The sequence below is a fragment of the Mesocricetus auratus genome, unplaced genomic scaffold, assembly GCF_017639785.1.
Source record: "Mesocricetus auratus isolate SY011 unplaced genomic scaffold, BCM_Maur_2.0 Super-Scaffold_100676, whole genome shotgun sequence".
Lineage (NCBI taxonomy): Eukaryota > Metazoa > Chordata > Mammalia > Rodentia > Cricetidae > Mesocricetus > Mesocricetus auratus.
The window spans coordinates 36,011,853-36,026,805 of NW_024429266.1; the positions used below are offsets into that span (position 1 = coordinate 36,011,853).

The window sequence follows — 14,953 nt, forward strand, 5'->3', positions numbered from 1 at the left end:
TAAGACCACATTTAGTTAAAAATTTATGTGATAAAACCTCAAAGATAGACTTGGATCAGAGGCTCCTGTTTAGGACCACAGAAGGCAGGCTGGATTCAGAATCATTATATCAATTAGCCATTTTAATTATGGAACATAAAATTTAAGAATAAGAGAGAATTTTTGAGATTATCTATTCAAATGTCTTCCCTTTTAAAGAGAGAATGTAAAGAATCTTCTAACTCATGCAGGCAATGGGCAACAAAACCTGTCATGAAAATCTATTGGTTTTATCTCTAAAGCAGCTCTTAGATTTCTTCTTTAAGGTGAAGCAGAGAAAGGACTTATTCAGAGTGACTACGGTGAGAAAAGGAACAGATGAAGAAGTCCATTGACAACACACCCTTGCCCTGCACCTCAGTCCCAGCCCACCAGACCCGTCACCTGGATCTCTCTACCTCTTGTCTTCTCCCTAGTCCAGGCTACCATGGTCTCTCATGTTCTCTGTCTATGCCTGGTTGATCCCATGTCCTCATTTAGAAAGCACATCCGTCCATAATTAACCTCTGCTTAGTATACTCCGTTATAACTTATTGTCTCAGAAAGAAGGCTACTCTGCATGGGTCCCTAACCGACCTAGGCCTTGCTTGTCCCCTAGTTTCAGCAGTCACCATTGTTCCCTTGTCCACTACACAAACTCTACTCTCAGATTTACTTTGTCCCTTTCTCCCTTTAGCATTTTGTTACATGCTGTTCTTGCTGCTTGGACCATTACTGCTTCTCTAGTGAGTGACTGCTTATCCTTCAGATTTCATCTCAAAGGACACATCTTTAGAGACACCACATTACTCTCCCAGTCCTTTTACACTTGATATAATCTCACTATTGAGATTTTTTTGTTTGCTTTTCACCTTTGCTTTTTCTTCAAATTCCATGTTAATGTTTAAACTTTTGTGTCATTATTTGATTGACATCTTTTTCATAGGTAGGCTATCATCTGTGAGTGCAGAATTAATGTATTCTACTCATCACTCTTGCTATATGTGCCATGTGGCTTGGTATGTAGGAAGGACTTAGTATTGTTGAATGAATGACTCCCAGTCTATTCCCATTTCTACTACATCACTGATTTCAGAGTAACATTTTTATCTTTGGAATCTTATTTGCAATATGCTTTTTATAATTTATCTTCCCATCTGTGGATGTAGTATAGTATGTGGGAAAAAAATAGAATGTCAAGTTAGTTATTCCCATTTATAAATTTCACACTCTTAAAATCTCCAACTAGTTTTCTTAAAAGCATGAAATCAGTAATACTAAATACTCCTACTTTTGATCTAGTCTCATACTGAATTTTAGTTTTTACGCTATCTCATAAGTAGGAGAAACTAAGAAGTCATTGCATGTAGAATACAATGAGAAGTGCAGAGAGGTAGTCATGGTGACATTAAAGTTAATGCCTCCAGAAGGAGTGTTCCCTAGAGTTCTGATTCTGATTGCACTGTTATGTATAATGTTGGGAAGCAATACTCTGAGTCCCTTTGTTGGCTTAGTAAAGCTTCTTTGCTTTCAAGCAGAGATTTTCAGCCTGTACTGTTATCATTTGGGGATATTGTTTGGGAGGGGCAGGGGCAGGGAAGTATTGCTGCTCTGGGCATTGAAGACATTTTGGCAGTATCCTTAGCCTGGACCCATTAGATTAGTAGTACCCTGTTAAGTCAGTTATGACAACCAAAAAGTTCTCTAGATACACTGTAGGGGACAGACTTTCCATCACTGAGAGTAGTACCTTAAAAAAAAATCACAGCAGGTGGGGAGTGAGATGGCTCAGCAGATAAAGATGCTCTGCCAACCAACCCTGATGGCCTAAGTTGGGTTCTTGGAACCCATATGATGCAAGGGGAGAACCAATTTCTACAAGCTGTTCTCACCAATTCCAGCTAGTCTAGGTAGCCAGCTTGCCTAGGGATCCCTTCTTTCTGCATCTCAAGTACTGAGATAGTAAACAGTAGCCATATTAACCCAGCTTTTACTTGGGCTTTGGGGATCCAAATCCCAGTCCTCAGGCTTATGTAGCTTTATCCATTGAGCCACTCCCTTATCAGTTGTTGACTTTTTTGTTTGTTTTGCTTTTGTTTTCTTGAGACAAGGTTTTTCTGTGTAGCCCTGGCTGTCCTGGAATTCACTCTGTAGACCAAGCTGACCTGGAGCTCAGAGATCTTCCTGCTTCTGCCTCCCAAGTGGTGGGATTAAAGGTATGCACCACCACTGCCTGGCCAGTTGTTGACTTTTAACTTTAATAAATCATCACAAAAATAAATTGTCTTCATATTAATATGATTTCAACATTTACATTTCAAAAATAGTATATGGAGCAAATGTATAAGACGATATGTTTGATATATGACTTATAAAAATAAAGATGGCATAGTTCCTAGCCTAGGTATCTCACAAATCTGGAAATTAGGGGTATTCTTTATAGAAGAATATCATAAAAATTTTAATGAAACACCAGAAATTAAATGGAATTCATAGAAGCTTTAAATTGTGTTTTGAGAGGTTTGGTGTTGATCTATCTAACCCAGATACTACATTAGAAGATTAATATGACCTCTTTGGTAAAAATTAAAATATTCCTGAGAGTGGTTGTAAAACCCTTGATGGTAATTTTTGCACAGTGGTAGTTGTTTGCTTTGATTGGCACTCTTAAAGAGCGTGGCAGGCTGGATGAGAAATTGTCATCCACAAATGTGAAGTAGTTATAAAACAGTTGTAGAAATGATAAAAATCAGACTGTGTTAGCATAGTTGACTGCTTAACCTCCAGAAAGAGATTTCTACAGTAATAGTCTGTGAATCAGTCTTCATCAGTTCTACATTTTTTGTGCACTTGAGTTTTTTCCTGATAATGGTAATCAACAGAAGATGTTGCTGTACCTTATCAAGATTTGTACTCTTTCATGCTAGCTCTCTTTGAGTTAAGCTTGGTCTTTTTATGACTAATTATTGAGTTTAGGACATGTTTGACTTTAACTAGCCCCTCTCTGTCCCACCAGCCAGCTCCCAAATAATGACACAAAAACATTAGTAATTATGAAAGTTTGGCCTTAGCTTAGGTTTGTCCCACTAGCTCTTTTAACTTAAATTAACCCATTTATATTAATCTGTTTTGTCTTGTGGCTTTTTATCTTTCATTCTGTATGCCTGACTCCCTCTATGCGTTGTTGGTATCTCTTGAGCACCTAGATTCATCTCCTGTTCTCCCTCCCTCCCTCCCTCCCTCCCTCCCTCCCTCCCTCCCTCTCTCTCTCTCCTGCCTAGCTATTGGCCATTCAGTTCTTTATTAGACCAATCACACCAATATATCTTCACACAGTGTACAAATATCCCATAACATTTGGCCTATTTTATTAGTCTACTCAGGCTCCTATTACAGAAGGTCACAGACTGGGTGTTATAAGCAAAAGGCATTTATTTATCTCATCATTTTAAAGGCAGCCCATAACCACTGTAACTCCAGCTTCAGGGGATTTGACACCATCTTCTGGCTTTTGCAAGCACCTGCATTCTCATCCCACCCCACCTCCATATACACATAATTTAAAATTTTTTAAATCTTTTAAAAAAGAAGAAAAATAATACCAGTCTTGACTGGATATGACTGTGCCTTACAAGGACAAGACAGACGACCATGAGTTTAAGACCCTTGTGGGGTTCATAGTGGGGACACACAAAAATTATTCCAGTTGGTTTAAGGTCTCAACTTTGTCTTAATTAAGTTTTTGTTGCTAAGGTAAATACCGGGAAGAAACAATTTAAAAGAAGAAAATAATTCTTTGTTTTAGCTCACAGCTTTACCGGTTTCAGTCCAAGGTTGGCTCAATCCTTGCTGGGCCAGCTATAAGGTTGGCCGTCATGGCAGAGGCAAAGCGACTCCACCTCATGGCAAACCCAAAGTGGGGATGGGAGACAGAGCAGGGCAAGATCTACTCTTCAGACGCCCCTCCAGATTCCTCCAGCCAGGCTTCTTCTACCTGTCACTCAGTATGAATTCATCAATGAAATAACCCATTTGTCTATTTTGGAGGTTATTTCATACAGTGTGTGTGTGTGTGTTTCCAAGGTCTGATCATTTATTTGTAGACTTTTGTTTTTGTTTTTCAAGGCAGGGTTTCTCCTGTAGACCTGGTCTGTGTGTGTGTGTGTGTGTGTGTGTGTGTGTGTGTGTGTGTGTGTGTGTGTGTGTGTGTTCCAAGGTCTGATCATTTATTTGTAGACTTTTGTTTTTGTTTTTCAAGGCAGGATTTCTCCTGTAGACCTGGTGTGTGTGTGTGTGTTTCCAAGGTCTGATCATTTATTTGTAGACTTTTGTTTTTGTTTTTCAAGGCAGGGTTTCTCCTGTAGACCTGTAGACCTGGTGTGTGTGTGTGTGTGTGTGTGTGTGTGTGTGTGTGTGTGTGTGTTTCCAAGACCTGGTGTGTGTGTGTGTGTTTCCAAGGTCTGATCATTTATTTGTAGACTTTTGTTTTTGTTTTTCAAGGCAGGGTTTCTCCTGTAGACCTGGAACCCATTATGTGGATTAGACTGTCCTTGAACTCACAGAGATCCACCTGCCTCTGCCTCTCCAGTGCTGGGATTAAAGGCGTGCACCACCACGCCTCGATGGGCTCCTTAAGTTTACCTTTTCATTTTATACCTGGTTTAAAGATTTATTTTTTTACTGCACTCAGAATCTGAAGTTCTCTGGGAAGACACAGCCTAAGTCTCTTGGCATTCTTTTCCTGGCACTTTTCTTTTTTATTCTTCATTGTCTTAACCAAAAGTTTAGCTCTATGTGTAGCCTCCTTTTTGTTTTCCTTAGTGCATTGTTTCTTCAGAGCAGTGCATTGGATTTGAGGTGCAGGACACAAGGAGTGGCTTGGTCTTGGACTTCTTACCTTTTTTGTTTAAGAGCTTTCAGATAGTATTTTGGAGATCATCATCTTTAGAGAGACTGAAAAAATTTCAGTTTCTGCAGGCTCTTTTGAGCTCCAGCCCCTAAAGCACAGTAGTATCTGTCAGTCCAGGAAATGCTTCTCTCCTTTTTAAAAACCAGGACAGCCAGGGCTACACAGATAAACCCTGTCTTAAAATACAACAATAAAACCCACTCAGATTGTCATCCACAAACAGAGTTGTGCTTCCACCTTCCAAATCTCCTTGGTCTATCTATTGTAAAAGTACCCCTGAGTCAACAACAGGTGCACTCTGCTGTGGGTCAAGATACCCTGCTTCATGGGAAAACTGTTTGTTGGTCCCAATTAGTGTACAACCCTTCCACTCCTCACCCAGAGCATCAGCAGCTACTTCTGTGGCTATTTGCTTTTCATAGACAGTACAAAGCTTGTGTTCATGGTCAACTTCAGTGAGTTTCTGATGACCAGTGGCTGGGAAGGAGATACTGAGTTTTATTTTGACACAGCTAACCCCCTAGGAGATGCCAAAAAAAAACAAAGCATGTGTACTTTAAATAAAAATGACTGCTATAGTGTAACTACTGGACTCATTTGTTTTCTTTTCCATTATTAAAAATAACGAGGTATATAGCCGGGCGGTGGTGGCACACGCCTTTAATCCCAGCACTCGGGAGGCAGAGGCAGGCGGATCTCTGTGAGTTCGAGGCTGGGCTGGACCGACAGCCTCGAAAGCAATACAGAGAAACCCTGTCTCGTAAACCCCCCCAAAATAACAAGGTATGAAATCAGTACAAATATGTTATTTTGTACAGATTCCTTTAGAGTGTTTCCTACATGTGGGATTGAGCATACTGAACATTTTGATAACTGTTGCCAAACTGTTTTCCTAGAAAGACTGCAAATTCACATAGCTATCGACAGGGAGTAAGGGTGTTGATTTACCCTTATCATTGCCAAAATATTACTGTTTTAAAATTGCTTCCATACTAATGTCAAAATTTCATTTTATATTTTTGATCTTGAATGTTTTGAAATCTTGATGTTGAACCTCCTTTCAATATTTTGACCCCTTGTTATTTTTCTATGAATTGCTTTAATTAGCTCATTTTATTAAGAAATTAAAAATCATTTTAGTATTGACTTATAAACATTTTCTAAGATAAGTTTTGCATGGGTTCTCGGGGTCTGAACTCAAGTGCTCTTACTTGCTGAGCCATTTTGCCAGTCCCAAAATAAATTGTGAATATGAATCTTTTATTAAATGCTGCACATATAAATTTCTCTAATGTTTGCTTCTCTTTTGACTGCACTTACAGCATCTTTTAAAATGAGATACTTCATTTTGTAAACATGTTAATTACTTATTCATGGCTCCTGTATTTTATGTTGTGTTTTAGGAAGACTTCTCTGTATAATCCATTCTTTTATGTGCAAGTCTATTTTGAGTCTCTGTTCTGTTTGTTGTTTTCTAATCCTCTACCAGTAGCGTGCATCTAATAGTTCCTGTATGTATCAGGTCTTTGAAATCTGAGAGGACAAAATCACTGTCGTTCACTAATTTCTGCACAGCTGCCCCTGCTGTTTTTATTTATGGTTTCTCCTCTTTACCCTCAGATATTACTGCTCTGTGTTGCTGTAACCTTACTGTATTCCATTAAGATTTGTGGCAGTTGTGTTGCATATGAATATAGATAAACAAACTGCTAGTATTTTAGATAAACTAGTCTTTGAAATAAGAAAGTAGAATATTCACAGTTAATTCATAGATGGATGCTTGGCAATATTTTCACAGTTGATGTTTTTGAATATGTAACTCCTATATAAACTTTGATGTGTGTTAAAATTATTTTTAAGAATAGAAGCCATATTTAAACTAAATTGCTGGACTTTGCTACTTTATCTCTTAATGTTAGTAGGGAAGCAAAGTAAATATAACCAAGCCTCTTTTTGCTTTTGGGGCATCTTTCTTAACAATAGAGGATAAAATTAAAGGAAAGAATGTAGAAAATAATTTACTGCTCTTATTTTCAATTAGATGGAGCTAGGTGCTATTCTAAGCACACCTTCTGTTACCATGGCGTTTCCTTTACTCAGGTACAGCTACCTTAAAATGCTGGGGCCTGTTTTATACTTTGAAAAGTAATTCTCAGTGGCCTTGAGTAGCTGTAGTCTTTGTTATTCCTTAATTGCTACTTTTACATGAGGAACATAAAGTAGTCATCCCCGTATTTCTAAAGAATCAGTATAACATTCTGCATTGAATGCTTAGACTTAAAGCCTATAGAATAGAGTAGTGGATAAATAGAAGTAAATTTTTACAAATAAAAAATAGTATTAATTTGTTTGTGAGGTACACACTTGCTACCATGTAGAAAACTTAAAAGAGTCTATTCTCTCTTTCGTACATCAGTAATTATCAGGCTTGACAGCTAGCACTACCCCCACTGAGCCAGCTATCTCACTGGTCAGATTTGACTATTTTAAGCCTTTCTCTCTCATGTAAGTATTTCTAGTGCTATGAATTTGTGTATTTATCACATTTCTTAGGGAAATGCCATCTCATTTATTCTTAATATTTAAGGGTTTCTGGGATTGCACCAAGAGTCTAGGATCTGGGGGATGGGAAGGAACCTATTCTTTTTCTACACATCTCAAGCTACCCCAGATCCAGAAATAGACTCTTTCTATACTTTAGTTAAGATTCAGGAAGTCTGGTCAAATCTCACATGGAAACAAAAACATTCTTGGAGCCCCCGAAGCTACTTTTATTCTGCATTTCTAGTATATTTAGTATTTGGTAGGTCTACCATAAAACTCACAAAGTAGATCTAGCCTACAGAAAGGCATACTATTGGTCCACACAGTGTTTTAAAAATACCTGGGTTTATGATATCTGCTAGAAAACAGAACGATCTGACATGTCATAGTAACACATGAAAGTGACCAAATGGGTATTTCCAGAAGTCGTCTCAGTCTGTCCTACAGGTGCCAGTTGCCACTTATCTACTTGTACAGGTGTCTCGTTTGGGTCAGTATGTTACTCAGCAAGCTTCTGACACTAGGTACAATCTAACTTACATCCATCCATCGGTCCACACCACCTTCTCTGTCTGTGCAGCTAAAATAAAAATGGTAAATACTAACATAATATAAAACAAAATCTATCCTGTGTTTCAGAAGCATGTTGCAGTTTCACATCTTCTGTTCCTTTGCTGTTGTAGTTTTTTTTCTTTGAAATGTTTAATTTCCTTTTTTGCTAAGTGAATTCTACTCAGCTCAACTGCCAACACCTTGAGACCTCTTTGTTTAACTGTCTACAGAAGTTTCTCCCTGTTCTGAGTTTCCTTTCTCAATGGGATAATTTCTATTATAGCAGTAGTGTGTTTGGATTAGCTTTGTCTCACTGCCCAGCACTTACATACAGATGTCTACTTGCTTTTTGAAGACTAAGAAAGTAATCCTATTTTTATCCTACATTCTCCACTTGGCCTCCTGCCTTAAATTTGAATTTTTTTTCTTGCTTTCCAGTTACAGATGAGGATACAGTTAAGAGATATTTTGCCAAGTTTGAAGAAAAGTTTTTCCAAACCTGTGAAAAGGAACTTGCCAAAATCAACACATTTTATTCAGGTGAGTAGTCTTTCATTCTGTGATGTCCTTCAGACTTGATCAGTGTTGTTTGAGGCTAGCTTTCCTTGTTTATGCTGCAGTGATGTGATTGTTTCTATTAAGAGCATGTCTGGCACTGTAGTGTTTACACTTTATTTTTGTTTGTTTTGTTTTTCATCTCTTTTTATTTAAATTAGAGACAAGCTTGCTTCACATGTCAATCCTAGCTCCTACTGTGTTTACACTTTATATGCTCATTTCCCTTACAGTTAGTTATAAGACCTTCAGTTATAAATTTGATTTCATATTTTTGTAGGTTTTAATCCTCACTTCAAGATTATCACTTAGGTTAATTTTATGCCCTTTCGTTGACTAGAACATTCATCTTCATCTTTCTAAAGCACTGATTTCACTAGTGTCATCTGCAAGATACTATTGAAGCTTGAAAAAATATTAACTTCTATTTTTATATGTCTAGCTTGTTTAAAGTGTGTGTTTTAATAGAGATTAGTGAAGTAATGTCCTTGTAATAGATTCCCCAGAGGATTGCCGTAGTCATCACAAATCCTGTGGGACCTAGTTGATAATTAGATGGTTTGGTGAGTACAGAATCAAAAAGGAGATTTAGATTCAGAGATATTTCATCCAGACTTTGAATGAACCTGCTGAATTTACCCCTTTATGCTTGGAATCACCTCCTGGATGTAATGATCAATAATGAATTTCCCTCTTCTCTTGGCAGAGGCTTTGGAAATACCATCGTCTTAAAACTGACATAATCATTAAAAGCAAGCAAGCAAACAAAACCACTAGTATGGGTTAGTTTGAGGATGAGTTGCATGACTTTATTAGTTTCTTTTTCAAAGGATGATTTTTTTCCCCCTTCTAGCTTGTATACAATTTTTGGAAGCATCTTACTCAGATATTTTCTTAGCAACCCTCAGATGGGTCTGGTTATTCTTATGTATAGCACAGAGGGAGATTGGGAGAGGTAAGATGCAGTATGAAGCAGCTGCCAAGCCCTAAGAGGCTAGGTCCAACATTCTTTTAGGTGCTGCTGTTTTTCAAAGTGGATCTACGAACATCTGGTATCTCATGGAATTCACCACTCCTGTCTATTTGCTATTGCTGATATCTTGGTTTCTCACTGAGATCCCAATTTAAAGTTTTATCTCAACTTTCTGCTTAATCATGGTGACTTACTTGCCCTTGTGGACAGTCCATTTTGAGTTCCAGTCTACTTTGGTCACATTCTCTGATGGCCCTACTTGCCCAAAATTGTTTTCCTCCAGATTAGTCCAAATGTGAGGTTCTATGACCATATTCCTCAGGCTTTAAACTTTTTACACCCCTTCTCTAATATACATACAAACACACATATCTTGTGTGTATGGGTGTTTTGCCTGCATGCATGTCTGTACACCATGTGCATGCAGTATATTCAGGGACCAGAAGAGGGCATCGGATCCCCTGGGGCTTGAGTAACAGATGGTCATGAACTACCATGTAGGTGCTGGGGATTGAATCGTGGTCCTCTGAAAGAGAAAGTGGACCTCTTAACCATTGAGTCATTACTGTAGCCTCCTATTCTTTGTTTTTTGTTGTTTTTTTAATCTTACAGAGCTCAAATTCCTTCACATCTTCATTTTATTCCTGTCAATCACGTTACACTCAGTATTGATGTCTTTTTATCAGTCATTTTAATCATTTTCTCCCTGTGCTTTCAATTTCTTTATCCTTATTGCTTTATATTGTGCTCACCTAGCAAAACTCAATGCATCTTGTACCTTAGTGCCAACATTCTGGCACTAAGGCTTCACATAACAATAGGACAACTTAAAACAGATAGTAATTCACTGTTATACCCTTAAGTAGGTCTTCAAAACTTAGAAGGGTATTTAGTTTTATTACTTTTCTCTTTAGTAAGATCAAATTCAACACCTTGAGTATTCTAGGCAAGCTCCTGACTACTGAGCTATCCCTGCCATCACTCTTGAATTCTTTATAGCCCTACCCCTTTCTTAAAACCCTGAGTTCATTATATAACCACATCCTTTACAAATAAAAAATAAGGGAGACAATTTAGATGGTAAAGTGCTCACTGTGGAAGCATGAGGACCAGAGTTGAGATCCCAACACCCTTATAGAAGCTGAGCCTGAGGATGCCGTCAGTAACCCCAGCACTGGGAAAACAAGATATCTTGGGACTTGCTAGCCAGCTAGTCTAGCTGAAATGCAAACTTGGATTCTGAGGCAGACCCTGTATCAAAAAAAGTGTTGTTTTTTTAATAATAAAGTTGATTTAAAAAAAATGAGGTGAAGGACTTGCCACCTAAGTGTGGGAACCTGTGTTCAAATCCCTAGATTTGTAAGGCTTGCATGCAGGAGTGCATGTGTCTCTTTACCCAGTGTCCTACAGGGAGATTGGAAGGGTAGGGGAAATATAAGACCCTGCCTCAAACAAGGCAGAAGATAAGGACTGACCCCTGAGGTTGTCCTCTGTCCACCCCATTCACACTGTGGCATTTGTGCAACCTCATTCACACTCAAAATTGTATGCTCACATATACAGAGGAGGGTAGGAGGGAGAGAATGAGTAAAAATAAGGCAAGAAGTAATTGAGCAATGCATTGTAATGTCAGTCTCTGCTTTACAGGCACTCGCATGGGATGTACACTCAGGGACACATTACCCCCCACACACCCATCCACACAATAAATAGTAAAAAAAAAGCCACAATAGCCACCTATTCCTGTTGACTTGTAATATACACATCTATGCTACCCCTCCCCCAGATGTCTATAGATATTCCTTATTTTTCTCTATGACACTTCTTCAGTTCTCTAAGGCTTGTTTCAGAAATGATTTCCTCTGAGAGCAACTAAATAAATGGATGTAACTTTCCTTTAAACCAGTTCAGTGTTCTTAGCAAGTCATTCCTTCAAACCAAAAGAAAATAAGCAAGTTCTATAACTATATCCTCCTCTTTCTTCATTATGTTGGAGCTTCTTTTCAGATAGATAGAGGAGTTTATAAAGACACAGTGTCTATACATGTCTTTATTAAGAGATTACAAGAACATTCAAAGGCAGAGAAAAAATTGAAATATTGTTTGTGACCATGAAAATGGGTAGATCTTCAGGAAATTGTGTAGAAGTACGTGCAGTGTCCCAAAGACAAGTGTGATTTCCATTTAGGAGCTAAAAGGTCAAGAAAGCGCCAGCAGTGTAGACAGAGAAAAGGGCAGCCACTGTGGGAGAATACTGTGGTTTGTCTGAACTGCCCCTTACAAGCTCGTGTTTAACTCTGTATCCCTGAGCTGCTGGTGCTGTTTTGAGAAACTATGGATCCTACAGGAGATGGGTCGTAGATAGCAGAGACAAGCCACTGGGGATGGACTTTTAATGGTTCACTTGGCCCCTGGTTGTAGGCTACTTTCTGTACTTCCTGTTTCCCGGTGATGTGAACAGCCTCTATCCTTACTGCTCTGCTGTTCCTCCCTACTGCTGAACTCAAATCTGAATCCTTGCGCCAAAGTAAATCTTCCTTCCTGCTTCTGTCAGGGATTTGGTTACTGTGATACAAAAGTAAGGACATTGGGAAGAGTGAGTCTACATTAAGAAAATGCTGTTAGAGAAAATCTAAGACTATAAACAGAAAAATATACGAGGTTGGGTTTATTAGCATTTTTCTTGCACTGTGATGTTTTTAGAAAGGATCTCTGATCTTAGATCTAAAGTGATAATTGTGTACAGAGGATAGATAGTGCCTCTTGGTTTACAAAGCAAATAAATACCTACTCTTAGCAATAGAGAATTTTGTGTTATAATAAAAGAATCTACTTTACGAATAAGCATGCTATTGCAGAGTTTCTGCCCAGTTCTACGACCGCCTCAGAGCCCCCAAATAAACACACAAAACTTATATTAATTATGAAACTGTTGGCCATTGGCTTGGGCTTCTTATTGACTATCTCTGTCTTAATTATTAACCCATTTTGTTTTGCTTTTTTTTTTTCCCCAGACAGTGTTTCTCTGTGTAGCCCTAGCTGTCCTGGAACTTGCTATGTAGACCAAGCTGGCCTCGAACTGACTAGTGTGCCACTACACCTGGCTAGACTGTTATATCTCATGTGTACTTACTCACCTCTGAGTATAAATATACAAGTGTTTAAATTATTTAAATGTTTTTAATCAAACAGTATTTTGTCTGCTTTTAATCTATTTTAAAATATTTTTTTCTGATTGATTTTAAAATGTTGATTGTAGTTGTATTTGTTTTAAGACAAGGTATCACTATGCAATTCTGACTAACCTAGAACTTGTTCTGTAGACCAGGGTGGCCTTGAACTCACAAGATTGGATTGTCTCTGCCTCCTGAGTGCTGGGATTAGAATGTACCACCACACCCAACCTTAACTGGTTTTGAACATTGGTTCTGACCCATATTTGGTTGCAGGATTCAGTTTGAAAAGTGATATCTTTGAGTACATCAATTTTCAAAAATTATTTTGGGTTGGCTATTATTAAATTTTTTGGATGCTATGTGATAATGACTTATTTGTGTGTATTGGCAGGGCTGTTGGGGTACAAATTGATAGTCACTGACTGAATTTTTGCCAGGTCAGGAAGTGGTGAGTAATAGGAAAACATGATTGGCAGAAATAGAATTTGGCACTTGTAAACAGTATCACTTTCCTCCCTACTTAGCTGCTTTCTGCACAGCAGATAGTATAGACTGTAGTTCTCAGACACTCATCCCTGAGGGAAGCCATAAGTAACCAGAGAGTTAAGTTCTGGTAAGGGTTGAGAGAAGATCTCACTATTTAGCCCAAGCCAGCCTCAGACACCATCCTCCTGACAGGACTTTCCAATGCTGGGTATAGTTGTGTATGCCACCTACTCAGGATTCTTTATTAATTTCACCTTCATCCACTAAGGTCACACAGATTACTTAATACTTAAAAATGATCAATCTTTAAGTGACATCTATTCTGGATTCAAACATTTTAATACCTCCCTGCTTTTGGATGTTCTTCTGTAGGCTGTGTATATGTGTTGCTTTTATTGGCTGATGAATAAAGCCAATGGCCATGCAGAATATACCTAGGCAGGAATCCAAACAGAGAGAGAAGGAAAGCTAGGTCGAGGAGATACATTATAGCCACCAGGGAAGCAATGGCTAATAAACAGATTAGCAGAGATGGGTTAATATTTTAAGAGAGAGCTAGCCAGTAAGAAGCCTAAGCCATTGGCCCAACAATTGTAACTGATATTAAGTCTCAGAGTGGTTATTTTATGGAGACCCAGTGGGTGGAGAGAAAACCTGTCCAGAGGGACCCAGCAAAACACATAAAAACTTCCAATTACACCTCCCCAATTTTGTGTCTTTCTAATCATACCAAAATGCCAAAAATAAATAAAATAAAATAAAATAAATAAATAAAATAAAAATGCTAATTCCATCAACTAATTACATTTTGTTTTTGTTTAATTTTTGTTTGTTTTTCAAGACAGGGTTTCTCGGTGTAGCACTAGCTGTCTTGGAACTCGCTCTGTAGATCAGGCTGGCCTCGAACTCTCAGAAATCTGCCTGCCTCTGCCTCTCAAGTGCTGGTTTTAAAGGTGTGCGCCACTACACCCAGCTCCCTCTTGCCACTCTTACTCGGTGTGGTGGTTAGAGTCTTTAGGCAAGAGAAAGGAAAAGGGATGCAAGGAGAAAGGAAGAAGTCAAATTGTCTTTGTCTGCAGATGGTTTGATCCTACACTTTAAAGACTCTGCCTGAAGACTTTCTTGATTTGATAAACACAGCATAGTAACAAGATACAAAATAAAACATTTAAAAATCAGTAGCTATTCTATATGCACTTAACAGTAGCTTGGGAATGCAGTCCCACTCATAATTATCTCAAGTCACAGAGGGTGGGAGGAGAATAGATATGAGAACACCAGTAGCATAAAAATTCTGAAACATGGAAGAAACATTAGAAGATAGAAAGGTCTCTTTATGTTCATGAACTAGCAAAATTAAAATGATTGTACTTCCCAAAGTAACCTTCAGATCCAATGTAATGCCATGAAAGTTCTACTGCCATTCTTCACAGAAATAGAAGAAAAAAAAAGTCCTAAAGTTCATCTGAAACACTGAAGACCCCAGCAGGCAAAGCCATTGAGCAAAAACAGCACTGTTAGAGGTATCACAATATCTGAGCCAAACTATCCATCCACAGTGTAACAAGAACAGCATGGTACAAACACAAACCAGCCATGTAAACAAATGCCCCTGAAGATCTAAAAAGATTCTCATGCAGCTACTAGCATGTGAATCTCTGTAAAACTGCAAAACAGATACTGGGAGAAAGACTCTTCAGCAAGTGATATATACAAAATTGCAACTGCATCTCTATTTTA

The 14,953-nt window shown here is 38.3% G+C and overlaps 1 protein-coding gene across 1 annotated transcript in view; it reads left to right on the forward strand.

The window, feature by feature from the left end:
• Positions 1–14,953, forward strand: part of Xpr1 (xenotropic and polytropic retrovirus receptor 1) — a 141,219-nt gene that overhangs the window by 57,727 nt on the left and 68,539 nt on the right. Inside the window, exon 3 of the mRNA XM_040738905.1 lies at positions 8,462–8,563. Within this exon, the coding sequence (XP_040594839.1) occupies positions 8,462–8,563 (102 nt within the window). The remainder of the gene's footprint in view (positions 1–8,461; positions 8,564–14,953) is intronic.